This window comes from Bombus flavifrons, chromosome 1, assembly GCF_040668555.2.
Source record: "Bombus flavifrons isolate JBK064 chromosome 1, iyBomFlav1_principal, whole genome shotgun sequence".
Taxonomy (NCBI): Eukaryota; Metazoa; Arthropoda; class Insecta; order Hymenoptera; family Apidae; genus Bombus; species Bombus flavifrons.
In genome coordinates, this window is record NC_138442.1 from 12571508 (window position 1) to 12597294 (window position 25787).

General features: G+C 27.6%; 7 protein-coding genes across 16 annotated transcripts; 3 read left to right on the forward strand and 4 right to left on the reverse strand.

The window, feature by feature from the left end:
* Positions 1–145: 145 nt before the first annotated feature.
* Positions 146–3657, forward strand: Prpk (TP53 regulating kinase). Of its 4 annotated transcripts, none has more exons than XM_069124435.1 (4): positions 146–333; positions 2696–2894; positions 2972–3235; positions 3303–3657. In XM_069124435.1, exons 1-4 carry the CDS (start codon positions 328–330, stop codon positions 3548–3550), a joined length of 717 nt encoding a protein of 238 aa, XP_068980536.1. In that variant the 5' UTR covers positions 146–327; the 3' UTR covers positions 3551–3657. The 4 variants fall into 4 exon arrangements, with proteins under 4 accessions (XP_068980536.1, XP_068980542.1, XP_068980530.1 ...); XM_069124441.1 differs by lacking the exon at positions 146–333 and adding an exon at positions 1352–1467; XM_069124429.1 differs by lacking the exon at positions 146–333 and adding an exon at positions 1463–1587.
* Positions 824–2322, reverse strand: LOC138185482 (uncharacterized). The gene is given in 2 exon segments (XM_081833763.1): positions 824–1086; positions 2006–2322. Coding segments are annotated over 2 exon segments (273 nt in total). The 5' UTR covers positions 2161–2322; the 3' UTR covers positions 824–968.
* Positions 3658–3911: 254 nt separating the features above from the next.
* LOC138185473 (GEL complex subunit OPTI) lies at positions 3912–5282 on the reverse strand. Its single transcript, XM_069124460.1, has 4 exons — positions 5014–5282; positions 4828–4931; positions 4616–4745; positions 3912–4539 (listed from the first exon to the last, which is right to left on the reverse strand). The coding sequence occupies exons 1-4, from the start codon at positions 5110–5112 to the stop codon at positions 4498–4500; spliced, it is 375 nt and encodes a 124-aa protein (XP_068980561.1). The 5' UTR covers positions 5113–5282; the 3' UTR covers positions 3912–4497.
* Positions 5283–7737: 2455 nt separating this feature from the next.
* Positions 7738–15764, reverse strand: LRR (capping protein regulator and myosin 1 linker 1 leucine rich repeat protein). 2 transcript variants are annotated; one of them, XM_069131792.1, is made up of 24 exons: positions 15556–15764; positions 15209–15306; positions 15061–15111; positions 14786–14979; positions 14513–14690; positions 14202–14440; positions 14034–14128; positions 13858–13896; positions 13403–13590; positions 13221–13298; positions 12809–13142; positions 12335–12731; positions 11948–12266; positions 11771–11884; positions 11492–11697; positions 11299–11386; positions 10961–11185; positions 10794–10814; positions 10496–10637; positions 10171–10420; positions 9309–10093; positions 8992–9231; positions 8746–8810; positions 7738–8463 (listed from the first exon to the last, which is right to left on the reverse strand). In XM_069131792.1, exons 1-24 carry the CDS (start codon positions 15590–15592, stop codon positions 8350–8352), a joined length of 4497 nt encoding a protein of 1498 aa, XP_068987893.1. In that variant the 5' UTR covers positions 15593–15764; the 3' UTR covers positions 7738–8349. The 2 variants fall into 2 exon arrangements, with proteins under 2 accessions (XP_068987893.1, XP_068987902.1); XM_069131801.1 differs by lacking the exon at positions 10794–10814 and having other exon boundaries at positions 15556–15763.
* On the forward strand, positions 15539–17439 carry LOC138189706 (enoyl-CoA delta isomerase 1, mitochondrial). 3 transcript variants are annotated; one of them, XM_069131837.1, is made up of 6 exons: positions 15539–15569; positions 16138–16261; positions 16325–16596; positions 16674–16852; positions 16938–17059; positions 17127–17439. In XM_069131837.1, exons 2-6 carry the CDS (start codon positions 16162–16164, stop codon positions 17285–17287), a joined length of 834 nt encoding a protein of 277 aa, XP_068987938.1. In that variant the 5' UTR covers positions 15539–15569; positions 16138–16161; the 3' UTR covers positions 17288–17439. The 3 variants fall into 3 exon arrangements, with proteins under 3 accessions (XP_068987938.1, XP_068987945.1, XP_068987929.1); XM_069131844.1 differs by lacking the exon at positions 15539–15569 and adding an exon at positions 15766–16006 and having other exon boundaries at positions 17131–17271; XM_069131828.1 differs by lacking the exon at positions 15539–15569 and adding an exon at positions 15768–16006.
* LOC138189689 (dynein regulatory complex subunit 3) lies at positions 17382–19975 on the reverse strand. Of its 2 annotated transcripts, none has more exons than XM_069131815.1 (9): positions 19685–19975; positions 19260–19543; positions 19019–19191; positions 18779–18936; positions 18496–18688; positions 18211–18418; positions 17890–18138; positions 17742–17818; positions 17382–17662 (listed from the first exon to the last, which is right to left on the reverse strand). In XM_069131815.1, the coding sequence occupies exons 1-9, from the start codon at positions 19797–19799 to the stop codon at positions 17521–17523; spliced, it is 1599 nt and encodes a 532-aa protein (XP_068987916.1). In that variant the 5' UTR covers positions 19800–19975; the 3' UTR covers positions 17382–17520. The 2 variants fall into 2 exon arrangements, with proteins under 2 accessions (XP_068987916.1, XP_068987911.1); XM_069131810.1 differs by having other exon boundaries at positions 19619–19975.
* A 613-nt stretch (positions 19976–20588) lies between these two features.
* On the forward strand, positions 20589–25613 carry LOC138190235 (TOM1-like protein 2). 3 transcript variants are annotated; one of them, XM_069132908.1, is made up of 9 exons: positions 20589–21235; positions 21484–21653; positions 21971–22252; positions 22349–22618; positions 22798–23095; positions 23168–23288; positions 23365–23395; positions 23936–23986; positions 24127–25613. In XM_069132908.1, the coding sequence occupies exons 1-9, from the start codon at positions 21178–21180 to the stop codon at positions 24322–24324; spliced, it is 1479 nt and encodes a 492-aa protein (XP_068989009.1). In that variant the 5' UTR covers positions 20589–21177; the 3' UTR covers positions 24325–25613. The 3 variants fall into 3 exon arrangements, with proteins under 3 accessions (XP_068989009.1, XP_068988993.1, XP_068989002.1); XM_069132892.1 differs by having other exon boundaries at positions 20590–21235; positions 23365–23494; XM_069132901.1 differs by lacking the exon at positions 23936–23986 and having other exon boundaries at positions 20590–21235; positions 23365–23494.
* The last annotated feature ends 174 nt before the right edge of the window (positions 25614–25787 follow it).

Sequence of the window (25787 nt, forward strand, 5' to 3'; positions counted from 1 at the left end):
AACGAAACGATCAGCCAAGAGGAGCCGTGGCAGGTACGCATGCGCAACGAAACAGGAATGTTCGTGAATACACGAATACGTTTACTACACCTATATACATCACACTAAACATCACGGTCGTACCCGCAGGTACGAGAAAGCACCAGTGTTTCTCAACCTACGGAGTATTGACTTATTTCAAGTTTAACTTAAGCCTATATAATTTTACCCTTTGTATCATATTTTCAATCTATTAATTATTTAATTAATTTTTCTAAATAAAAGTTAATTTGCTTTTCATTTTACAATGTAAAACGATTCTGATAAATTAGTCGGGTCCAACGAAACATGTACGTAAGTATTTATATCTCTGTTACAAAATATGTACTCGTTTTTAATATCTCTGTCTTTATGATGCTGTAACGCCATCCGAATTTTTCTTATAAACTTCCTTATAAACCAGCTCTTGCATTTGCATTCTGAGTAACATTCTTTTGTCAGCGGACAGTGTTCTTATATGAGGCAAGAGACTCATAAGAAAATAATAATTATCATCGAAACGGTTGCCTTCTAAAGGATCTACCGGGATATTGTCATTGTCACCCATGAGCACCTGTTCAGGAGAAATATTTTGTAGCATCATTTCGTTTTCCGTTAAATTGTCAGAGACGCTCTGAAATTCAAGATTATCAAAATTCTCTTCGGGTTCTTGCTTCACGTCTATATGATTGGCAGCGTCGATTTTTAATCCGTTATCGTTATTTATCGACAGTAGATGATTCGCAATTGTATTTCGATCGTCCATATTCCTATTTGTTACCGACGAACCATTCTGTATTAGCGTTCCATCACTCTCACTTTCGCTAGGCACCCGATCATCATCTTGACAAGAATTACTTCGTTCCCAAATTGGAGGACGGGGTAACATTTGCTCTTTCAAAAATTGCAGACTTTTAAAATGTATCCATACTGGCCTATTTCGATGAAATTTACTTTTGCGATAAACTTGGTCCTTTTTTAACTCCGCCCGGAAAGTATCTCGTAATCCTTTCCACTTTGCTTTTAATACTGGTTCTGAAAAATGTATGAACAATGTATTTTTATTTACTTTACTAATAAAAATACTTGCAGAATTCTAATTTAATAATTTATAATAATATTTTTAATACTTTAATCAGCTTTGCGTTAATTTAATTAGATTATGTAATTTTAATCGAGTTAAAAAATTATCTTATTCTATGAACATTACACTTTACGATTCGCATATAAAATTATATACGTAAAATTATATTAATAAATGATTTTTGTAAAATACAATTATGAATTAATATTTGTATCATAAAAATCTTAAATATAACGAAAGTAATTTATAGATACGATAGTCGAAATTTATTGACTGCTTGTACGCATGCGTCTTCACCTAAGAAGTCTGTATGTACTTGCGATTTAAATATTGCAGAGTTTTAATACTACAAACCACAATAGATTGTAAGTTATTAATGGTTCATAGAGTAAGATTTGATGTGATTATAAAGTTCATACATTAAACAGTAAACATGCAAATTGATTTAAAGTACAATATATCCGGTAATGTCACCCTGCGAAAAAGTAAGGTTAACTAAACGGCGATTCGTATTAGCGAGTACACTAAAATACTATACTACACAAATAAGTAATAATCGCATTGTTTAAATATATATACATATTTTGTGCACTAATTGAGGCAATTACAATATAAAAAACCTTTCCTGTATAAAAGTAAAAATTTGTACTATTGGTCTTACACGCCGTTGTAAAATTTAGATTATTGCGTAAATATGTAATGATTATAGCAAAAACATTGTTCTCTGTTAAGAAAATAAATAATTTAGTAATTATTTTATTGTATCAATAATATTGACAGTTCACACTTAGAATGATATTATTATGCTAAAAGTGAGACTAAAAATTTTGCTGATAGTTTGAATGAATGATAAAAATGTGCGCGGGAATAACATATGATTGAAAAACGATTTCATCAATGCACCTACTGGGCAATTTGAATATCGATGCAATCTCCATCCAAACGCGGTTCGTCACCTCGCGATTGTGATAAGAGATATGCCTTTGGTTCCAAAGCGCTGGCCGCTTATAAACTTCGGCGATTAGCCGATTCGCGTCCATCTTCACCTCGTCTCTCATTTTTGCCAGTTAGGTATATGAAAAAGCGTTTTTCTGTAATTTGAACAAGGCAAGAAAGCACAGTATTAGCTTGTCAATCCGATAGGAACAAAGTACAGGCGAATACTAGCGCTGGGATAGCGATTAGCGCGCAGGACGCTCTCGGGTAACGATCGATTCGCGTTTTGCCCTCATCTTGCCCTTGCTAGCGCGAATAACTTCATCTTCCCTTCTCACGAATAGCAACTTGCTATTTGATTTTCTATTACATATAAAAATTTACAACATTAGTCACGTGAACATTTTTTAATTACGGGTTATTAGATATTGTTTTCAGTTTGAATAACATTTCAAATATAATAAGTATTCTTTATATCAATAATGTGACAGTATAACTTTGTAATCATAGAAAGTGAATTTAGTAAAAGAATGCAGTTATATATTATTTTTTTTTGATTTAATGAAATGACTCATATAATTCATAAAATGATACAAAAAATAACATGATTAGAACGTATACGTATGCGAGATCCATATTTTTGTATACATATTTCAGATGTTGAACAATATGAATGATTTCGAATTAATAGCACAAGGCGCCGAGGCACGTGTGTATAAGGGTATTTATTTAGGTAAACTAACGTTAATCAAAGAGAGATTCGAAAAAAAATATAGACATGCTGATTTAGATAAGCGTCTCACAAAAGATCGAATAAAAGCTGAATGCCGTGCTATAATTCGTGCTAAAGCCGCAGGTAAAATAATACGAATATCATTACTGTCAAACTAATTTGACGAAACATCTTTTTTCTAAGATTTTACTTTTTTTAAGGGGTTGCAACACCAGCTATATATTTGGCAAATTTAGAGCGGCGGTGTATTTATATGGAATATATACAAGATGCAACAATACTAAAAGATTTTATCGATGAAAAAGTTTCAAAAGAAACAAATGATGATCGTTTATTAAACTTTATAGCGCAAGGACTTGGAACAGTTATTGCTAAATTACATTCGAAAAATATAATTCACGGAGACATGACTACCTCAAACGTACTTTTAAAAAATATTGATGACGATCACATTGGAAAATATGGTATACCATTTTAATGTCATAAGATCACTTTAATGATATAATATTTATTTCTTTTTTTATCTTCTAGTTGCGAACAATTTTGTTATAATAGATTTTGGTTTGGCTCGTATAGAATCGAGCGTAGAAGATAAAGCAGTTGACTTGTACGTTCTTGAACGATCATTACTAAGTGCACATTCAGAAGTACCTCTTTTGTTTTCAAAGATATTTGAGATTTATCAGAAACATTACACAAATAAAAGTCAGTGTAAAGAAATTGTTTCTAAATATAAAGAAGTACAATTACGAGGGCGGAAACGATTAATGATCGGTTAATTTCAATATATTTTTTATGAATATATTAAACGCATTTTATTAACATATGCTCAATAATTTATACATGTTAAATATACCTTAAATAAACCACCTTATATGAAATTTGAGCTGTACTGTTTTATTTTTAATCTCTAATTTTAAGATTATATATTAATTAGTTCTGATTTATTATTTAGATTATTTTTACTTAAACATTAATAACTTTATAGGTATAGAAATTTTTTTCCATCAGTGTCATTTACTTCTCAGAAAAATGTTCTAATAAATTGTTATTAATCAAATTTAACATATACACAGTTATATTAACATTTCAAATTGATTTTTTATATAATAGCCTTGTGCTTATTAAGACAAAAACTAAGACTGTTAATACATAATATATTTAAACAGTAAAAACAATATTGAGTATAAAAATTTTATGAATGATACATCCAGTATTAAGTCTGGTCAAATATTGAGCAATATGGTTATTTAAAATGTTTATTTATATTAATTATCTGCACAGATATATAATCTGATTTGGCATATGCAACATGTTTTCGTAACATAGTTTACAGTACCTACTTGTGTCAATGATATGCAACAAAGAAACTAAATTTGAAATAAAAATATTTTATAACTAATATTTAAAAACATTTTCTTTAATAGCAAATAATTGACCTTTAAAATATAACACATAATTTTCTATACAAAAAAAGAAACTTTTTGATGAAGAAATACTTTTTTGTGATAATGTTTAATTCCATATAACAAGTTATCCGAGAAATTCTTTTGTATATTTATTGCGCTACAAATTCAAAGCGCATATAATCTATATAATAAGTAATTGCTCTTCACAAAAATGTTTATGAGGCAAATTGCATATATGCATGGAGCACTTGATTGTTGAAATATATGTATTAACATCTTTATCAGTCAAAGCATCATTGGTACAGTTATGAAAATGCTCAATCAAAATGTAGTCCTGAATATATAATGATCCAGGTCACCTATGAATAATAATTTTTTTATAACGTTATGAGATAAAGAGATTAAAATAAATAGCACTAGATAACTTCAAATTACCAAAAAACCAGCAAATGATGTCATAAAACCTTCTTTAGTTAATTCCCATATACCACCAAATTCTTCCTCATCAATTTGTTGAAAATTACTAAAATACAAGTATGTAACACCTGCATTAACTAATACAAATCTGAAATATCAAACCATAAATTTGAAATGTATAATTATAACTTTGCTATTATATATTGCGATTATATTATGTTTTAACTTACAATAGTAGAGCTATGAAACCTTTTAAAGGTATAAGACCCCATCCTATACCAACTATAATACCAATTGCTTGTCTAGCCCAATATATAACATCAAGAAATTCTTCCTATAGTAAATAAAAAGCGCTTATGAATGAAATCATGAAAATATATACAGAACATAATTAATTGAAGTGCGGTTATGTTTACTTTATCCGGCCATTCGGAGTTTGCTGTTATCGCACGTGTCCATACACTTAATTCGCATTTACCACCATTTCCAATCTTTTCAGGTTTTGAACGTGACATTTCTACACCTTCTCAGCTTAATAATATAAAACATGTAATAAAACTCATTAACATTTCCTAAGTGAAACAGATTCCATACACTTTATTTCCTTAAACCTTCTGCTGCTATACTTCCATCTCTTGAATTATGGAAATGTGCCACACAAGACGCATTTCATACAATTTTTCACGCACGCGCACTGATCCTTTTTTATTTTATTCGTTTTATATCTTTTGATATTTATTTCAATAAATATCACATATACTTTTAATAGCTTAATGTTTAATGTTGTAAACAACACATGTATAAAACTATTTTGTCTTTTCTCGCATATATATTTTATATATCATCATTAATATTTAAAAATATAATTGTATAACTACATACTATACCACCGCCAAATTATTTCATTGAAACATATTGTGAACGTATAATAATACATAATTGTATCAATGAATACCATATTAACTTTATTATAAAAACCTGTTGAAGTAACAACAATACAATTTTATTATTATAGCAAATAAATTTTATATTTTTCCAAAATTAGCAATGAAAATTATTTAAATATACATAATTGCTAGTGTATAAAATAAGAAAAACAATTAATGCTGCATATGTAATAGGAGTCTTTATTTATTAGTAAATTATATTGCATGAATAATAAGCAACGTATCGAAACCTGCAAATACTGATATTTATTGGGTAATAATACATATATAATAAAATTAATAGCAGATTTTGAAACGTGCTTCATCGCAACATATGTATACATGTGTAAATGTAAATACAGGAATGTAATGAAGAAAGAATGTGTGTATATGTCGTCTGATTTTCTCCGCACGCATCATGTGATTGTGCGATAGAGTGAATATTATATCACTCGCTCATTAGTACATAATATATATAGTAATTGTATTTAATATATTTACACACTAAAATATGGTTTATTACAGGTGATCTTTTTTAACATGTAAAGTAATAATTAGTATGATATAGAAAAATTATATTTGTTTTTTAATTTCTAAAGAAGAGATAAAGATTTTAGAAATTAAACAAATTTTGTTAATCATACATACAATATAATTCCCCTTTTTGGCACAGTTGCTTAAATTTTAACTCTTACGTTACATTTATAGAGTCCAATGTAATATATTTTGCTCATAAGTACATAATTAATTTATCTGTATCTTTATACAAAAAATCACCTGCAATGTAATATGTATACAAATTGTTAATTGTATGCACTTATGCAAAAGTACAAGTACATACATGTTTACAAATACTATTTTATTATGGAAATAACTAAATTACAATTTTATTAGTGAACATTATTGACAGTGAAAAGAATTATTAAGTAACATTATGATTAGCTACCTTTTATGATACTGATTTGTTTTATATTATTTGAAAATCTTTTACATTGATTTGAGGAAATGTATGATTTAACAAATACTTCATGAATTTAATTTACATATAGCAAGATTTAGAGTAAATAATCACCTGATAGAAAAAGTTTTTAATTAAATGATTTAAAAATTTTATGTCCAATCTATATCATATATATAATTTTAAATGCGAATATTAAAGTAGAATATGTTTGTTAGAATACAATATTTCACAATTGATTTAATTATGCCTGAAAAAGAATACTCCCAGTTAAACATCTAATATTGTTATATGATGTATGTTGTTAAATATATACCTGTATCCAAAAGGACTTACATATTTCATTAGTCACAGTTATTAATACATAAACCCAATATCAAATAGATATTCAAATATTTATTTATCTATAAGAACTGTAACTATAGTTATGGCTAATTTACCTATATGTAACTTTTTTACATATATATGTACAGAAGTCTTTTGCTATTCAAAAACTAGCTTTTAATATATTTGTGTAAATTGAATTTTATGTTAGGTGTTCGTATTTTGTGATACATTTTTACATCATACAAAAAAATTGTTTGTAAAAAAGCTGTTCCTTTATAAGAGGACGCATATAGCAGAAAGATTTTACTAAATTATTCTTAATCACAATATATCTTCAACAAGGTATAAAATAGCAAATACAACTTACAAATATCGCAAAAGAATTCTTGAAATATAATAATAGTCTGCAATATCTTTTTTCTAATTAATTTAGCTGACAGTTTAGTTTATTTTCTTTTTTTCCATTTACGCACATCATATATATGTTATATATGCATTACATAATGTTTATATATTTTGTTACTAAATTTTTATAAATCAATGATAGTCATGGACAGTATCATATCTTTTATATAAAAATCTTTTAATTTTGTCCCTATTATGTGGAAAACAAAGCATTTATTATTTTATGTTATGTTATATGGCACACTTCATACATTTTATGGTTCTTGAATCTCGCTTTGTGCACTTATCAATTCCGATTGTATTTAAGAAATGTTAAATAAAAAGTAACATAACTTAATACAAGCTGTATGGAAACAATTATAAAATATTGTAAACAATTATTGACCTGACCTAAATAGAACCGTTTTTTTTAATGATCACAGTTTTGTTATAACTGGTTGCATAAGAAACAAATCAAAACAAAACAAATACAAAAACTGATTTCGGAAGACAACGCGACATTGATTAAATAATAGGAAGAAATATTGTTTTATGTCGATAAGAATATATTGTGCTTATTTTTTGGTAACAGATCAGCGGTTGTACACTTAAAATAATTAAAATCATGTAATTTATGATCTATATTAAAGTCTATCAGTTTAAATATACAGACAAACAATATATAAATATTTAAAACAAACATAACATGGGTCATCTTCCAAATAATATCATTGACAATATCAAACTGATTTCTTTCTAAAAATCTGGGGGAATGTAGAAGCATTTAGTATGTTCTTCATGGAAGTAAGTGTTTTAACTTATTGCATTGAAAATATTAAATGATTTTAGTACATTAAATAGAAATACTTACTTCTAAATTAAGATAAACTGCGTTAAAATTACAGTTCTATAAAAAACTATAAAATTTTTAATGCCACCTTAATAATAAATTGGTACTTTCTATAGAGACCCCAGTACCCTGTCCCTAAATATTGAGTTAGCACACTTGCTTTTGCATTTGACTTCATATGGCACAAGTACAAACGTGTCACATCGTAGATTTTTGTGCCCAATATAAAATACTTTGATGAAAGATATCTTAATAAGTATCCAGTCATTGACATTAATTTGTAAATTATTACTGTATTAAGTCACGATCAAACGTCAACTACGTCATTATTGTAGTTGAAATTTGAGTCACGTAAAAATGAAGTACGTCGAAGTTTAAAACTTATACGATTTTCTTCAACCGTTTTCGGCACTTCCGTTACCTAAAAATATAACGATTGTATATATAAAATTATATTTAACCCAACATGATACTTCAAAGTATTTTTATAATTTTGTAATAATGTCTTTGTGTAATGCTAAGACAAATAAACTGTATCAAAAAAAGTAAAAATATAAAATCACGTTAATGGATTTCAAGCGCAAAACAATTTTTTCAAGCTATCATAAAAGGGCTTAGGACGCTGCACACTTTTAAAAAATTGTATTAAATGATTTAAAAAATGAGAAAAAAAAGAAAAAAAAACAAACATTACATAAGGTACCTTGACATCTGGTTGGTTGATAGAACGTTGAAGCACCGACCTCCATGCTGCAGGTGCGGTATGCTCTAAAATAATATATACAGCAAGGCTTCTTAATTAAAGGATACAACATGCATATTCACAATGTACTTGGAATTAACAGGGAATTAATAATTAATTAAAAATTATGCGTGAATCGCGAATGGTGCTTAAGATGTTATTAGATACATTGAACATGCAGTAGAAAAACGTATTTTTGCTTCTTACCATTCTCTTTCCTTTCAGTTTTACTTTTGTTTAAACTAGCTGCCAATTCCCTCACTGACCTTTTCTCTACACTGGCATTGCTTAAAGAACTAGCAGTACTACTTGCTGATAACGTCGGCGGTAATGAAGCAGGACCACTTACACCGCTATCCGTTGATTCATCAAGTGCATCTCCAGAATCAGGTGTATTTCCAGCTGAAGTATTTGGACTAGAACCATCGCTTAATAAATTAAATTCTCCTAAAACATTAAACACATAATATATATTATTATATAAGCTAAGAATTTTATTATTAAATAATTTACATTTTTCATACCAGATTTTCTATCAGTAGCCATACTCCAGGGTCTTGGTTTAGGAGCTGTTATAGGTGGAACAGGTTTAGTTTTGGAAAGAGCACCATTGCTTTTTCCATCTGTAAGTGAACTATTTCCTTTGGTTAGAGACCTTAACACTGGAGATTTCGATACTTCCGAATTACTTTTTGTACTGCTACCATTTGTTGGGCTACGAAGATCAAAACCTGTCGATCTTAATTTAAGAGAAGGTAAAGGTTGACTTGCAGTCTTATCTGTATCTACCGCAGATTTTTTTGTTAAACTTTTCCTAGTTTCGTAATCTTTAGGAACAGCCGTTGCATCTTTATCCGAGGAATTTGTAGCAGTTGTTTGTTGTAATACCTTACTATTTTCATCCGAATCTCGTAAACTGCGTGTACTTGTACCAGAACCAATAATGGGTAATGTACTACGTTTAGATGTATCAGCGGTATTACCGACACAATTATTACATACATTATTACTTGTATCTTTGTTGCTATCAGATTTTGTAAGAATTCTTTCATGATTTTGCGCATTGTCTGTTGTATTTCGCCGAGTTAATGGAGATGCAGTTAACGGCGAATCACCTTGAGATCTTCTGCCAACAAGAGGAGAAAATTTTTCTAAATTATCGCTAGATCGTGATCGCGGGGCAGGCTCAAGAAGTGTTTTTAACATTGGAGAGCTACAGCCAGGTTTTTTATCCGTCTCAGGTGGAATACTTTTATGACTCGTAAGAGATAAATTTGGGCTACCATCCGTTGGAAAAGTATGCAAAGAGCTACAGTAAAATAAAAAGAAGTGTAATGTACATAATTTCCATAAAATACTAATGAATTACAGTTTTAAAAATAATACCTGTCATCACTTGTGGGGGATATAAGAGGTGTTGTTGGTGTAGTTGGTCTGAAAAATACATCGAGGCCTTCTCCAAGAGCAAGACCATCCACTGGTTGATCTGGTCTCAGCATTGGTCTTGTAGGTGCTCTAGTTTTTGTTCTGCGTGGTCTAGATTTTACTAAATGTTGCAGTTGCTGTCCTACAGTATTAGGTAATTCAGAAACAGAATCTAGTGATTCTGTTAAAGAATGTTCTGTTTCTGAAATAGCTGAAAGAATATGTTGATATCAGGAATGATAAATATATCAACTATAACATTTTTTTATGTTAAAAAAAAATTAACCTTCTGCTTGACTTTTTGGTAAGGATGGTAACAGATCTGGAATGTCATCAGCTGAAAGACCTTCCACAGAATCGACTACAGATTTCGGCCGCAATTTCCTTCCGTGTAAACTTTTTCGTTTATTTGATAAATGTGGCGTAGCCTACGTAAAGAACAGTAATTAATATCATTAATATGTATTTTAATTTTTTACAATAATTGTAATATGTTAATTCATTATTATGTACTACAAAAGATTTGGTATACAAAAGTCAACCAACAAATAATATATTTTTAAATATGTATTTACTTTACTTACAAGATTTAAATAATCCAATTTCTGGACAGACATGGAAGTTTTATATTAAAATTATTATGTAGCAAAGTTTATTCTAATATATATATTACATATATTATACGTAATACATATATAATATATATAATATATATAACATATACATAAATAAAAAAAATTGCGTTTTTTACCATTGGAGATTGATCACTGGAACATTGACCGATAGAATTCACAAGTGAATAAGTTTCTGGTGGACAATCTTCTTCCGAGGCAATACTGGTTCTACCAACTGGTAATGCTGTAGATACACCTACAGTACTTGTAACTCCTATAACACTTCCACTACTCATTGAACCAGCACTAGGCCGCAACACATCAGGCGTACTGCTTCTTGTTCTACTATCACAGTCACCAATCTGAAAATATAAATATGAACATCAGTATCAAAATTAAAAGATTTTAATACTAAACTTTTAGTATAATACCTTTTAGCATGTATTTAACACATAGTGAAGTATATTATACATACTAAGTTTTTATAGCTTCTTGACAATGATTCAATTACTTCATCTGTTATTCTGTCGGATACATGTGCAGCAACTGCCAAATTTAATTCACTATAAAAATATTAATAATAGATAATTACAAGCAATGAGATAAGTTAGTGATTATTTGACAGATATGTATTAAAGTCAAAACGAATAAGTAATTATGATCCATACTTGACTCTATTGACTATATCCGCCCCAGCTTGCTCTGTGATAGTGGTATGTATGAATTCACTACTAATTTGATTTTTTTCTTTGCAACTACTTCGTAGATCATCTTCTACTGCAACTGATTCACTTTCATCGCCTCTAATTACCGTTTGAGAAAGTATCGTAGGACACTGTTCATTTGCACACTTTATCATAGCATCTAAGGAATCCTGTATTTAAATTTTAATAATTGAAACGTATTATGTTTAATATAAGAATAATATATACTTGATAATAAAATACCTGTAAATATATGGTTACAACTTTATGCAATTCATTTGCCATTTCGTGTAATTTTAATTCTATTGGATTATTTTCATCTCGTCGTTGAAGAACTTCGTGTAATCTTGGTAAAAGCTACAAAAATATCATTTGCATACAGATTTATTCAAAATGTATTTATTATTCGGTATTTTATACCTGTTTTGAATTATCTGCATCTTGTATGAGTCCAGTTGCATAATTAATGTCATTATTAGCATCACAGCTTTCCGCAGCAATAGCTTTAATAGTGTCTTGCGTCTGTACAACCAATCTATCAACCATTTGTTGTGTGGAGCTTAACAAAAATCCTTGTTGCAATCTAAATGCTTGTCCATGACTATATTTACAAGGAGTAACGTTTCTTTGTAACAAGTCCTGGATTTTTTTAGCTAATTGTTCCGTTTTTTCAGCTGAAGTTTTCATACAAGGTTGCAAATCATAAATTGGAAATGGCATATGTCTTACACTACAATTCCTGTAAAAGGATGTCACATATTAGAAAATATATTAACATATTCATTATTAATATGAAAGATTGCATACTTTTCTAAAGCGTGAACAATATCAGCATAACCTTGAAGGGTAATATTATTTTTGTCATAAATAATAGTTCTCAAATGATTATTAATTTGTAATGCCTTTGCTAATAATCTGGCACCAGGATCTCCAATCTGATTACCACTAATATCTAAAGTATGAAGACATGTGTTACTACCAAGGGCATTGATAAGATTATAGAGATCAGATTTTAGTCGAGAATCTGGTAAATGTAATGCTTGCAAAACGCAATCATCTTCTTGAAGCATTTGCACAAGGGCATCCATTACAACAGCAATATGTTTGCTTTTCATACTAACAGTGTTGCGACCCATATATAATTGTTTGATCGACTTGTTCTTTCCTATAGCAGTTATTACTTGTGCTAAATCAACATCCATATCTGTGAAAAGTCATATTTACAAGATATAGAATCCAAATATTAAAACAAATAATTTATTTATATTATACTGTACTTACTACTATCTGATATATCCAATGATGCTATGCAACGTACGCCATGAATGCATGATTCCAATACATGAGCACCCATAGAGCCCAAATTGTTTCCACTCATATCAAGTTCTAAACCAACTGTACTTTCATTACATGCCAAACCAAGTAACAAATGTTTCAATGCCTCTAGCGGCAATTTACAACAAGATATATTTAAGTACTTTAATGAGAGTGTAGCAGTAAAGAACTGTTTAAAGCTGGGAGGTATTTCTTTGGTCTTTTTACTTGAAAAGGAGTTACGAGCAACATTTAAATGGACTAGATTAGTTGCACAACCCCGTAGTAAAGCACCAAACAGCTAGATAGAGTAAATGTAAAATATGAGCTTATTTGCTCTTACATGAGTTTTACGTATAGAAAACTAAAATATACTTACACATTCTAATGTTGTATCTGTACCACTTAGATCTAAATGAGTTAGACTATTAGGTTGTGCCAAAAAATTACATAAATTCTGTAAATATGTAATAATTATATTAATTGCATTTCCTATTATTATAATATTAGTATAACCATTTATTATATTAAATTTTGGAATAATATTTAGAAACAACTTACATTGATATCATCTTTTAAAGAGTTTTCTGAAAGATTTAAATATTGCAAACTAGTTGGCATGCTTCTATTTAAACTTAGTGCATGTGCAATTTGACTTATTCCTTTTCCAGTTAGTCCACAATGTGCCAAATTTAATTTTTGTAAACCTTTGGGTAATTTTCCAATAGGTCCGCTTAAATGTGCACCTCCTTAAAAATAATATTATTATAAGTAATATTATTAGTAGACACATATATTAATTAATATTAATAATTAATGGTCAAATTAAGCATAACAATGTACAATACTATTTATTAAGTATATGTAAGTACACATTATGTAAGTTAAACAATTAAATATACACTGTAACAATCATCTTTTTTTCATGGAAAAGAGTAAAATTATAAATGGAGGATTATTTCTAAACATAAAAGGATAAGGATAAACTTAAATAACATTAATGGTTATTTGCACACCTTGCAATTTGGCTATTATCCCACACAAGCTAGAGGCTCCTATAAAAAGAAATTTGTATAGGGATACTTTAAGAACATACTTAAAAAGTGAGTAAAAAAAGAAGAATTGAAACCACAAAAAATGGATCTACTAGGGAATAACATCCTACATAAAAGTCTTTATAATTAATACTTACCTTTATCTTCAATGGTATTATATGATAGATCAATAGTCTGTAACATTGTATTAGCATTAGAAATTAGAGCTAATGATAATTTGTGTGCAAAGTCCCTAAAAAAATCACATTTGGAATTTATTTATTAAAATTAATTGTATCATAATTATGCATTTATTTTAGCTTTACCATTTTATTCCAAGATTATCTAGATAAAGTTCCTGAATGGAAAGGGATCTACGCATAACATGTAACAATCTCTCCAAAGGTTCGTGACTTAGTTTAAGATGAGATGCCCTTAATTTTGTAAACCAAGTATTATATTCCAAGGCAGAAATGATTGGCACCAGATCTTTTTGATCCAAATGATCAAAATCTCTTAAATTTAGCTCTCTTGTATCATGAGAGAGGTATATTGTATCAACATCCTATAAATATAATTGTCTTGAAAAACGTTTAATAATAATAGTAGGACATTTTCATATACTTTAACAAGTTACCCAGGCTACTTCTTCTCTATATGGTACACCATGTAAATCACACATACATGCATATTGGGTCGAAAACCCCCCACAAGGTCCAGTATGTCTTGTTGCTTCTGTACTTCTAGCTAATTCACTACCTCTTATACTCTGCAGTCTACTAGCTGGTATTACTTCTATTTTTCTTATAATATAACTATAATAAAAATTATAATTTTAATATCAGTTATTCTAATATTATAATAATTAAAATAAATATAAATTTATACATATAAGGTAACAAACACATACTTCAATGGTACAGTGGGAAAGATATTTCGAATTGCAGTATGTAAGGCCTCAATCATTGCATCTACTTCTGTAGTATCTGCACCTGCTCCAGTAGTAGTAAAATTGTAATATCTTTCCCCAACACTTAAAGATAATTGGTTTGCTCTTTTTGATTCTATAGATGTTATTTCTAAATAATGAAAATGGCAGTCGATCTGTAAAAAAAATTTTAAACATAATTATTAAAATAATCATATAATTTTATTTGTAAAAACAAAATAATCATATTATCTTACTCTTGTGGGCACTTTGGCCGTTAAGAGAAACAAACGGCATGGTGAAAAAACCTTAAATCAGAAAAATTTAATTTTGAGTCACTTTAAATCTAAATAACATCAAATTTATCATACATTATAATATTGTAATACTGTAAATATTACTTACCAGAACACGATTTTCCTGTTTATCTTGTTTTGTTTCCAATTTTACGACATTCTTTAATAATATTTTCACATGCTTACCTAATAATGCTTTCACCGATTCTACAAATAATGAATAATTTATGAAAAATGATAATTAAGCTAATGGCAATTTTGTAAAATATACGAAATTAAGAAAAAAGGTTTAAAAAAAATTGTATTATAATCCAATTTGTATTTTTGTGAAATAAGATGAGGACTAATAAAACTTCTATAAACATTTTTTAACAATAACTATTAGAACAAGAAATATATTTTTTGTATGTATGACAGTTCCATAATACGAACGTAAACATTCAGTAGAAGACAAACCATTTAAATCTTTCGTAAGTTGCGATCTAGTTGACATTTTGTTAATTGGCTTATTTTCCAAACATCAACGAATCCATTTAAGACATTGTTTTTTTCGTCACACGGTGACCAAAGTTATCTATCTTGCTTAAAAAAATGTTAAGATAAAGGGCGATGTCACGAAACTATAAAGCTGAATAGCCGCCATATTAGCACCTGCCCGCGATCCATTCTGTTCCACTCCGTTCCGTTCCATTCTTACAAGTGTATTTATTTAAATTCTTTTACTATATTTTTTACTCTTACCATTTACTATAACGTTATGTTCTGTATAATAAAACAACTGATTTAAATGATAATTAATGTATTAATTGTAAATGTAAATTGTAAATGTAAATAATTAAATTGTACAGAATAGGTTATTGAGATATCTTTAATAAGTTACTTAAGTTAGTAGCAGAGAGAAACAAAGGTAAATGATAGCAAAATATGGTACAATATTTTAATAATGTACGAAAATAATTGTGAAGTGTGCAATAAAAAATTAAGGTGGATAATAATATTTGTGTATAAATAAATAATATTTTATGTATATAATTTCAGGATTTAATCCACATCTGATTAAACATGTTTGCTATAAAAAAAATTTTGAACAAAATACGAATTCCTTTATACCAAACTTATGCCACAAATTCAAAATTAGTTGAAATTTCAAAAAATGATACAGGTAATATCAGAATTCTAATTTTCATAAGTTATGTTTTTATTCAAGAATATTTTTTCCTAACAGGTATTGCTACAATATCTATGGCACGTTCACCTGTAAACAATTTAAACAAAGAATTATTAAATGCTTTAAACACGTCCTTAATGGATGTACAAGAAGAAAAATGTCAAGGTGTTATATTAACATCGTCATTATCAAATATATTTTCAGCAGGACTTGATATAAACGAAATGTATAATCGGACTGAAGAACAGCTAACTGAATATTGGCAAACATTGCAAGACACATGGTTAACTTTATATAATTTGGAAATACCAATAGCTGCTGCAATTAATGTATTATTATAAATATTATTAGTGTAATTATTTTCTGAGAAATATATATATATATATTTGTTACTTTATTTATAAAGGGTGCCAGCCCTGCTGGAGGATGTCTTTTAGCAATGTCTTGTGAATACAGAGTTTTAGTTGAAGGAAAGCATACTATAGGATTGAATGAAACACAATTAGGAATTATTGCTCCAGAATGGTTTAGAAATATATATGTTGACATATTAGGACATAGAAGAGCTGAATTAGCACTTTTAAAGTAATTTATTGTTAATAAATGTATAACAAAACATTTATCCCATTTAGTAATATCTATAATTAATTGAAAACTATTGATTTCATAGAGGAACCCTATTTCATCCAAAGGAAGCATTAGAAATTGGACTTGTAGATGAATTAGCTTCTGATAAAGCTAATGCAATCCAAAAGTGTCAAAATTATATTGAATCTTTTAAACACATACCCTGTAAGTACAATATTTATTTAATTAAGATAAGTACACTTAATATTTACCATATAAAATATTTATAAAGCCAGAGCTAGACAAGCAACAAAAATGGAGTTAAGGAAACGTAATTCATTATGGTTGAAAGTAAACAAACATATGGATCTAAATCAATTTTTAACACTTATTCAGTTACCAGAAGTACAAACTGGCCTAAAATTATATATGGAAGCTTTGAAAAAAAAATAAGAAACTTTAATCAAAGTGTCGTATTTTAAATTATCACGTTAAAGATTAAATATTTTTATACGATTTTTATAGAAATAAAATATTTTATACGAGAATATATTCGTGTATTAAGAGATATATTATATTGTTTAATAAATATATACCGTTCAGCAAAAATACTTACTTCTATATTAATTTCCAAAGTAATAGGCTTATAATATAACTTCTGAATGATCATGCATCATTTTATCAAGTCATTCATCAAGTGCTAATATAATTTCTGAATCATCAACATTTAAATTTAATTGTTGCAATACTTGCAGAAATTCTTGTTGTTGAGAATCTGCAAAATGTGATATTTCTAATATTTGTTGACTACTTCTTTCACTCTCATGCCTATTAAACCGAAATAAGAGATTTTCGAAAATTAAACTTCACAAAGATATGAAAATATCTAAAAAACGAAAGAACTTGCCTTATTAGCTGTTCACTGTATTCTTCAACCCAATTTTTTAATCGATTTATCATGATATCTTCTCGAACATCTATTATCTGTAATTAGAAAATTCATATTAGTTTCTAAAGTACAAACAATAAGAATATACATAGATACACGTACATACTTGTAAATGCCTTTCATGAGAATTATTAAGATTGTAATTTAACATGTCTTTATCTTCACATAGATTTAATAAATGACGTGGCATTTTTGCATCATCTCCAATACCACTAAGGAAATACAGAATTAATCCGTTAATAGTGTCATTATACTCTGCTTCACAATTACGTAATTGTGAAAAATATCCTCGTGCAGTTGTTAGAAAAGAATCCACCATATCAGAAATGTTGATCCTAAATACTTCATTTATATCCTTTATTAAATAAGTTTAATATTATTTTCAATTTAATTTTTCTATACATAACTCATAATAATTAAAATATACCTCCATTTGTTCATGTAGATCTACTTCAATGGACATTAATCTTGTCCATGCATCAGTTACCATATCACTAAATTCTTCAGAATATTGTTGTGCTATTTCAGTTACATTTTCTAATGTAGCAGTATCTACATCTCCAACTAGCTTTTTTAATAATTGTTTAACAGTTGCTAAAGCGTCAGTTTTCCTGCGCAAGACTTCATTTACAATCCTATAATTTGAAATAGTACAAATTACCATCAATTTTGTATATTTTATATTTGATGCTTATGTATATATATCACTCACATTCTACCTTGATTTTCTGAAATAGTTTTACCTTCATTTACAGCAATATTGTAAAGATTTATTTCATTCATTCGCTTATTATGTTCTTTCAAACCTATCTCACAAAACTCTTCGCATATAGCAGTAAAATTTTTCTTATATTCTTCATGTGCATTTTGTGTATCATCAGTTACCATAGATAAATCCTTTCCTTCTATACATAAAATGCACTTAATAAATTTTTATGTGGAAGTGCATGAAAAAGTAAGTAATAATTATTGTATGTATAAATAAATTGATAAACCTTTGTCATCTTCAAACATTTGATGAAAGAGATAATCTCCATCAAGATGTTCTACATATGCAGCAGTGAGGATAGCTAATTTCTTTTCATATTCTTGCTGGGCATCCAATTCTTCTTGTTCTTTCATTTCTGCTTCTTCTAAAGTATTTAAAGTCCTACTAAATTATAAAATATAAATATTTTAAAATAAATATATATATTGTTTTTTATATATCTATTTTATGAATATTTTATAATTACTAATGTTTTTCTGTAGCATCTTTCCTTTGTTCATTAGTTATCATTTTGTATTCATAGTAAATTAATTGTGGTAAGAATGCAAATACATAATGCAAATATCCATCTTCTTTAGTGCATGGATTTCCACTCATATTCAAACTACGTAACTTTTTAAATTTTCTCAAATATAGTACCTAAATAATAATACAAATGTAAAAATATAAAATATTTAATATCCACGTATATTTTGCACATTACATACATGTTTTGTATCTGTTATAATATTATTACCAATACTAAAAATTGTAAGATGACATAATTCATCTATGTTTTCTATCTCACGAATTTCATTATTAAATAGAAGCAATATTTCTAGTTTTGTTAAATTGTTTAAATTCTCCATTATTTTAATGCGATTGAAAGAAAGATCTAATTCTTTTAAATTAACGAGCACATTTAGGTTTTCTATCTTCTCAATTATATTATTGGATAATTTTAATGTCATTAGATTTGGCATTACCCATAGATAATCAAGTTTTAGAATATCTAGAAAAAAAAATAACAAGTACAAGTATGTATAACAAGCTAAATGCAAGTTTAAAATTTATGTATAATACGTACTAAGAAATTCAATCCGAATTTCTTTTATTTCATCTAATTTAATACCATCTTCGTAAAAAAGTTTACCAGCTTCTCCTTTTGGCCCTTGCTCAATTACCAAATTTATTAACATATCTTGATTTATTACACGAGGTTGTACAAACTCTTGTAATATAGTAGGAACGTCTTCCTCAATCATCATTTTTAGATATTTTATAAATATCCTATACAAAATTAAATGAACAATTATCAGAGTACATATACATATGTATGTACTGCTTCGTATCGAAAAGATTTAATTTATATAGCCTTCATTTGCGGTTGCCGCGCAACAAAGATTTATTAATTTTGTGGCGAACTTCAGAACCATGTCGTGTCAATTTCATACCAAAGAAGTTTCCTGTTTTATCGACCCGAAGAAATCTATTTTATCAAAATTTATCTTTTAAAAACAACACTTTGTTAAATCAGGTTATATCATTGTTATATTCCTTATTATTTATTACTTGGTCACGTCGTACAAATGTTTTCAATTATTTTTTATAAATAGTTACAGACAAAAGTTTAAGAAATAAAAAGTGTCACTTAGAGAGTTAGAGAGAGAGAGAAAGAGAGAGAGAGATTTCACTAAAATTTGATTGTAAAGCGTACAGTTCAATTTAAAACTTGAAAGTATTTAATGTATGTAAGTTAAATTTTATTTATTAAATTAAGTAACATTTATTTAATAAATTAAATACAAACATTTATTTAATAAATTAAATACAAACATTTATTTAATAAATTAAATACAAACATTTATTTAATAAATTAAATACAAACATTTATTAACTAAAAATTGTTTGAATTATTTTAAATAAGTCGTAAGATCCCTATAATTTTGCTTTACGGCGCTCTCTATTGTTTGATCACGTAATTATGGAGATTTATATAAATATTGATCCAGAATGAAAACTGTCTAGGAATTACATATTCTATGTTCAAATTCTTAAGCTAATTATCATTGATAACTGTAAAATTAAATTACGTTTTTTGCATCGTAACGTTACGTACAAAAAGTTAATAACGAATTACAAAATATACAATTCGCCTTTTCTAATTTGTCCAGTTACTACTAAACTCTAGAGAAAAGTGTTAGATTAAACAGATAAAACTAGATAGAAATTTAGGTAGACAGATAATAAAATTTCAATATTCTTATTTTCACAAAATATATAGAATAAGTAAATATTTCGTTTCTTCTTATTCGAGAAGATATATTAAAAAAGTTATTAATACATTTATTTTGAATTAGAAATTTGAGTTATTCGTAAAATAAATGTATTTACTTTAAATGTTAGATCCAATCAAAATGGCATTCTCAGAATGCTGTGCCTGATTGGTTAGAGTTTTATGTCACTTTGTATTTGACGTCTGACTTTATCGTCGTTGGGTCATATGATACTGTCACTCATTATAAGAAGTTTTTAATTTATTATCAAGTATTGTTCCTGTCAAAATTTGTTACGTGCCTTACATAAGCACAAGCGAATCAAAGTAATATTATTGAATATAGAAACAGTTTCATACAACCTGCAACAATGTCATTTTTTGGAGTAAATGTCAATCCATTTTCAACACCAGTAGGCCAGAAAATAGGTAAGTTTTATTATTTACCTTTACGAAATCCATTAAGTCCGTTATTTTATTATTATGTTAATAATCAGTTAATAAGTTCTTTTTATATGGACAGCTATTTGTACATCAATATTAATGAATGCTTAAATACTTATAGATTTTTTCCATGTATATGTATATATCTTCAGCATTCACATCATGAATCATGACCTATCTAACATCTTTTATTCCAATTAATAAATTATAACATCTTTATTTGTATATTTCAGAGCAAGCTACAGATGGTAGTTTGCCAAGTGAAAATTGGTCACTTAATATGGAAATATGTGATATTATAAATGAAACAGAGGATGGGCCAAGAGATGCAATTAAAGCAATTAAGCGTAGACTAAATCAGGCTGCTGGAAAAAATTATACTATAGTCATGTATACTCTTACTGTTAGTATTTATATATTTGATAATACTTACATTTCAGAGAAGACATAGGCAATATTTAAAAGTTATTTTGTACAATTAAATAATATATATGTATGTAATATAAAGCATTTACTTCTTAACAGAATTAATTTTTCAAAATAATTTGCTTCTTTTTACAGTTATTTGAATTAGGTTTTAACCATACTTAGCAGCTATGATTAGTAGATTAGTGATAGCTGTTTTGTTAGAACTTATCTATTTCTTATTTTTAGTCTTCTTATTTTCAAATATCCATAAGCATTAATTTACGTATGTTAATGGATGAATGCCAAAAATAGGTATTGGAGACATGTGTAAAAAATTGTGGAAAACGTTTTCATTCCCTTGCCTGTTCACGAGAATTTGTACAAGAATTGGTTAAGTTAATTGGACCAAAAAATGAACCACCAACAGCAGTGCAAGAAAAAGTCTTGAGTTTAATTCAAACATGGGCAGATACGTTCCGCCATCAGCCACATACCCAAGGAGTTGTTCAAGTATATCAAGAATTGAAAGTAAAAGGGATTCAATTTCCAATGACAGACTTGGATGCCATGGCACCCATTATCACTCCAGAACGAGTAAGCTTTTTTTTTTGTTGTGATATATGATAAAAAATTATTGTTTTATATATTTTGTGATTATTATAATTTTTTTTTATTGTAATATAATTGTAGAGTGTACCTGAGTCAGAACAAAATGTCATGAATGTACCTACAGTTGAACAGCAATCAGTAACTTCTGTAACACCACAAGTCCAACAACTTCAAAACCAATCATCTGGACAAGTAGCTATATTGAATGAACAACAAATGGCTAAAATACAAAGTGAACTCGATGTTGTACAAGGAAACATGCGTGTCTTATCAGAAATGTTGGCATATTTTACAAGTTCAGATCAGAATAATAGTCAACAACCTGATCCTGCTGATCTTGAACTTTTAACTGTATGAATATAATTATTTGTCTTATATATATGAATAGCAGTAAATACCTTATAGCAAATATCCATTAAAACAAATGCCTTTTCTATTCAATAATGTAATGTTGTATATATGAAATTGAAAAACATATTTTTATGTAAGGTACACATATATATTTAAATTATAATACTTATCATTTGTAGGAACTTCATTCCACATGCAAAGCAATGCAAGCACGTGTTGTTGATTTAATTGGAAAGCTGGCACATGATGAAATGACAGCAGAATTATTGCGTATTAATGATGAATTAAACAATTTATTTTTGCGTTATTCTCGTTATACAAAAAACAAAGCTGTTGCTGCAAGTACTATTTTAGCACAAACAATTGGTCATCCTCCAAACATAGATTCTGCTTCATCAATTAATAAACAAGAAGCTGATTCTCTTATTGATTTATCTGATGAAACTGATACTTTAGAGAAAAAAATGACAGAAATAGGTAAGTATTATATTTGTAATAATCGAATAATGTTTGTGTGTGTGTGGATAATTCTTTTATATTAAATTACAGGCATAGCTGATAATATTGACCAAAATAGGATAGATCGGAAGGAAAAGAAAGAAGGCGATAGTGATGAATTTGATATGTTTGCACAATCACGGAATACATCTTACGAAACTGCAAAAAACAGGTTTCTAATATTAAATTAATTGCAACTTTTAAATGTGTATACCTAATATATAACTATCCACTTATTTTTATTGTAGCGGTAGCAAATATGAGGATAATTTGGAGCAGGTGAGCGGAGGAAGTCTCAGTACAGCGATTCTCAATCGCAATAATCCTAAGTATCCCCAGCAGACTGCTTCTACAGCTGCTTCTACTACTGCTACTTCTGTGCGTAATCCCTGTTCCTATAATTATTGCTAAGCATTTAGTTAATATCATGAATAATATAGATACTGATTATTATTGAAAAGAGTAAGATTATTACAAAACTTTTTATAAATTTAATTACACAATATTGCAAAATTATATTTTTGTAAGCAATTTAGTTACGATTTCATACAATGAGCTTAAAATTACTCTCATAAAGGTAAGAATATCATACTTATTACACATTGTGATATTAAAACGTTGTGATTATATTCTTATTCATTTAGTAGATTTATTTAGAAGTTGCTTCCTTTCACTGCTTTCTATAGCATGAAATAATTAATTTTCTCTTATGTTTCCTTTTGCTTTGTTTTTGCCTATATATATGCATATGTTCAGATTCTTATTGTTTCGTTTGATATGTTTATTTTTATTTTTTTGTTTCTTTCTTTTAATATTCAGCTGAACCGGGAATCTGAATTTAATGAGATGGCAGCCTGGTTAGATCATACGGTGAGTTATATATAACAATGAGATTAAAAATTTGTAATATAATCATTTAACACATCATTAAAATTTTCTTCAAAATGTTCAATTATATGTAAATTGCATTTAATTATATTTCGTAGTTATTAAAACAACTTCTTTTTCAGCCAGGAGCACATGGTGATCAAGAATCTCTAACATCTTCAGAGTTCGAACGTTTCTTAGCAGAACGAGCTGCTGCTGCTGAAGCTCTACCAACTCTACCCACAACTACTACTAGCACAGGAAGTACTACAAATTCTGAAAACTCTAACATTCAGCGTCAAATTAATAAGGATCAAGATAAATCTTTATTTGCTCTTTAAATGTAATTTTCATATTTACATTTTAGAAAACTGATGAAAATTAAATTTATTCTAATTCGGTCATCAAATACACTTTCTAATAAATCAATGCTTCTAATAATAATATTAATATTAGAAACATTGATAAAATAAGTTGAAGAAAACAATATAAAAAAAAATAAAAAGAAAATGCTTTGTGCTTAAATGTACTTAAGAATAGAATTGATACTAAATGATCGTAAATTAGCATTTTATTACGTTGTAAAAATTTAATAACAATGAATAACTTATTTTAAAATAACCGTTACGCGTAAATATTATGTAATACAAAAATAGGAGAAATATTAACTTATGTTATTTGTATATAAAAAAACACATTGTATGCAAAATAATATTCATATTACAATGTGTGGTCTCATGCCTTGGAACTATATAAGAATTATTAATTTATGCAGTTGCATTTTTCAAATTTGCGGATTTAAATAGAAAAAAATTAATATTTCATTTTGTGATCGATTTTGTTACGCTATAGATCGAAATATTTTTATATCTTAGATTTGTCGATCATTTGATATTTTGTATAAATATGATACGTTCATTATTATAGTAATTTGGTCTTTATGAAGTATTATTATTATAGAGTAATATAAATTTATCGATAGTATTGTTATAATTATGTAACGATATATTACAAATAACTAATATATTCTAAAATTATATTATAGGAATATCATTGGTAATAAGGAACGTTATGTAAATCTTATGTTTGTAATTTAAAATTATAGTTTTACTTTGAAGAAAGCAAACATATTGACAGTACTATGATAAGAACTAAGATTCTTTATGCAATTTTAAAGATGTGATAAATCATTATGAAACTATCTTTAAATGTTTGATTTTATAAGGCTGTATCCTTCTACCAATGAATATTTTATTTTAATATCAAATAGTCAAATATTTTTACTAAAAATATATTACTTTTGACAAATAGTGCAGGTATAGCACTAAACATGTTAATTCTTTTATTCTAGAATAGATGAAATATTTAAGAATATTTCAAATAGATGTTTAAAACAAGATGAAAGAAAAATTAAATTTGCTTATTTGTGTGAATTGTATTTACTTCTACGTAAATACTTGTAATCTATGTAAGTAATAACATAAAAAATTATTCTTCTGTTTTATGTGATTATTGCAATTTTTATTGAATGTTGTGAAAGAAATTAATTTTATATTTTCAATAATTTCTTTATATTTTTAAAATTATACATCATTTTTTCGTTTTGTAATAAACTTTTCTAATATTCCAATATACTGATGATTGTATTTAAAAATTCTAATCCTTATATAAAATTAATATAAAATTACAACATATAGTACTTCAAAGACAATTACAAAAAATGTGTTATTATTTATATATTAAGATCTTCTATAATACAATTATATAAATTACAATTTTATATTTATGTTAGTATTTAATCAAG

What these genes read in the sequence shown, in the direction of transcription:
- LOC138189706 (XM_069131837.1), top strand. Translation starts at nt 16,162, where the DNA reads ATGTTTGCTATAAAAAAAATTTTGAACAAAATACGAATTCCTTTATAC. An exon ending in AATTTCAAAAAATGATACAG is followed by an intron (nt 16,262 to 16,324) that starts GTAATATCAGAA and finishes TTTTCCTAACAG; the next exon opens with GTATTGCTACAATATCTATG. An exon ending in GCTGAATTAGCACTTTTAAA is followed by an intron (nt 16,853 to 16,937) that starts GTAATTTATTGT and finishes TTGATTTCATAG; the next exon opens with AGGAACCCTATTTCATCCAA.
- LOC138190235 (XM_069132892.1), top strand. Translation starts at nt 21,178, where the DNA reads ATGTCATTTTTTGGAGTAAATGTCAATCCATTTTCAACACCAGTAGGC. An exon ending in ACCAGTAGGCCAGAAAATAG is followed by an intron (nt 21,236 to 21,483) that starts GTAAGTTTTATT and finishes TGTATATTTCAG; the next exon opens with AGCAAGCTACAGATGGTAGT. An exon ending in CTGATCTTGAACTTTTAACT is followed by an intron (nt 22,619 to 22,797) that starts GTATGAATATAA and finishes TATCATTTGTAG; the next exon opens with GAACTTCATTCCACATGCAA.
- Prpk (XM_069124429.1), top strand. An exon ending in AATTCGTGCTAAAGCCGCAG is followed by an intron (nt 2,895 to 2,971) that starts GTAAAATAATAC and finishes ACTTTTTTTAAG; the next exon opens with GGGTTGCAACACCAGCTATA. An exon ending in CGATCACATTGGAAAATATG is followed by an intron (nt 3,236 to 3,302) that starts GTATACCATTTT and finishes TTTATCTTCTAG; the next exon opens with TTGCGAACAATTTTGTTATA.
- LRR (XM_069131792.1), bottom strand. Translation starts at nt 15,592, where the DNA reads ATGTCAACTAGATCGCAACTTACGAAAGATTTAAATG. An exon ending in CGGCCAAAGTGCCCACAAGA is followed by an intron (nt 14,980 to 15,060) that starts GTAAGATAATAT and finishes TTTTTTTTACAG; the next exon opens with ATCGACTGCCATTTTCATTA. An exon ending in ATTGTTCACGCTTTAGAAAA is followed by an intron (nt 12,267 to 12,334) that starts GTATGCAATCTT and finishes ATCCTTTTACAG; the next exon opens with GAATTGTAGTGTAAGACATA.
- LOC138189689 (XM_069131810.1), bottom strand. Translation starts at nt 19,799, where the DNA reads ATGATGATTGAGGAAGACGTTCCTACTATATTACAAGAGTTTGTACAA. An exon ending in GATGCTACAGAAAAACATTA is followed by an intron (nt 18,937 to 19,018) that starts GTAATTATAAAA and finishes TTTATAATTTAG; the next exon opens with TAGGACTTTAAATACTTTAG. An exon ending in ATCTACATGAACAAATGGAG is followed by an intron (nt 18,139 to 18,210) that starts GTATATTTTAAT and finishes TATTTAATAAAG; the next exon opens with GATATAAATGAAGTATTTAG.
- LOC138185473 (XM_069124460.1), bottom strand. Translation starts at nt 5,112, where the DNA reads ATGTCACGTTCAAAACCTGAAAAGATTGGAAATGGTGGTAAATGCGAA. An exon ending in GGTTTCATAGCTCTACTATT is followed by an intron (nt 4,746 to 4,827) that starts GTAAGTTAAAAC and finishes TTGATATTTCAG; the next exon opens with ATTTGTATTAGTTAATGCAG. An exon ending in CATCATTTGCTGGTTTTTTG is followed by an intron (nt 4,540 to 4,615) that starts GTAATTTGAAGT and finishes TATTATTCATAG; the next exon opens with GTGACCTGGATCATTATATA.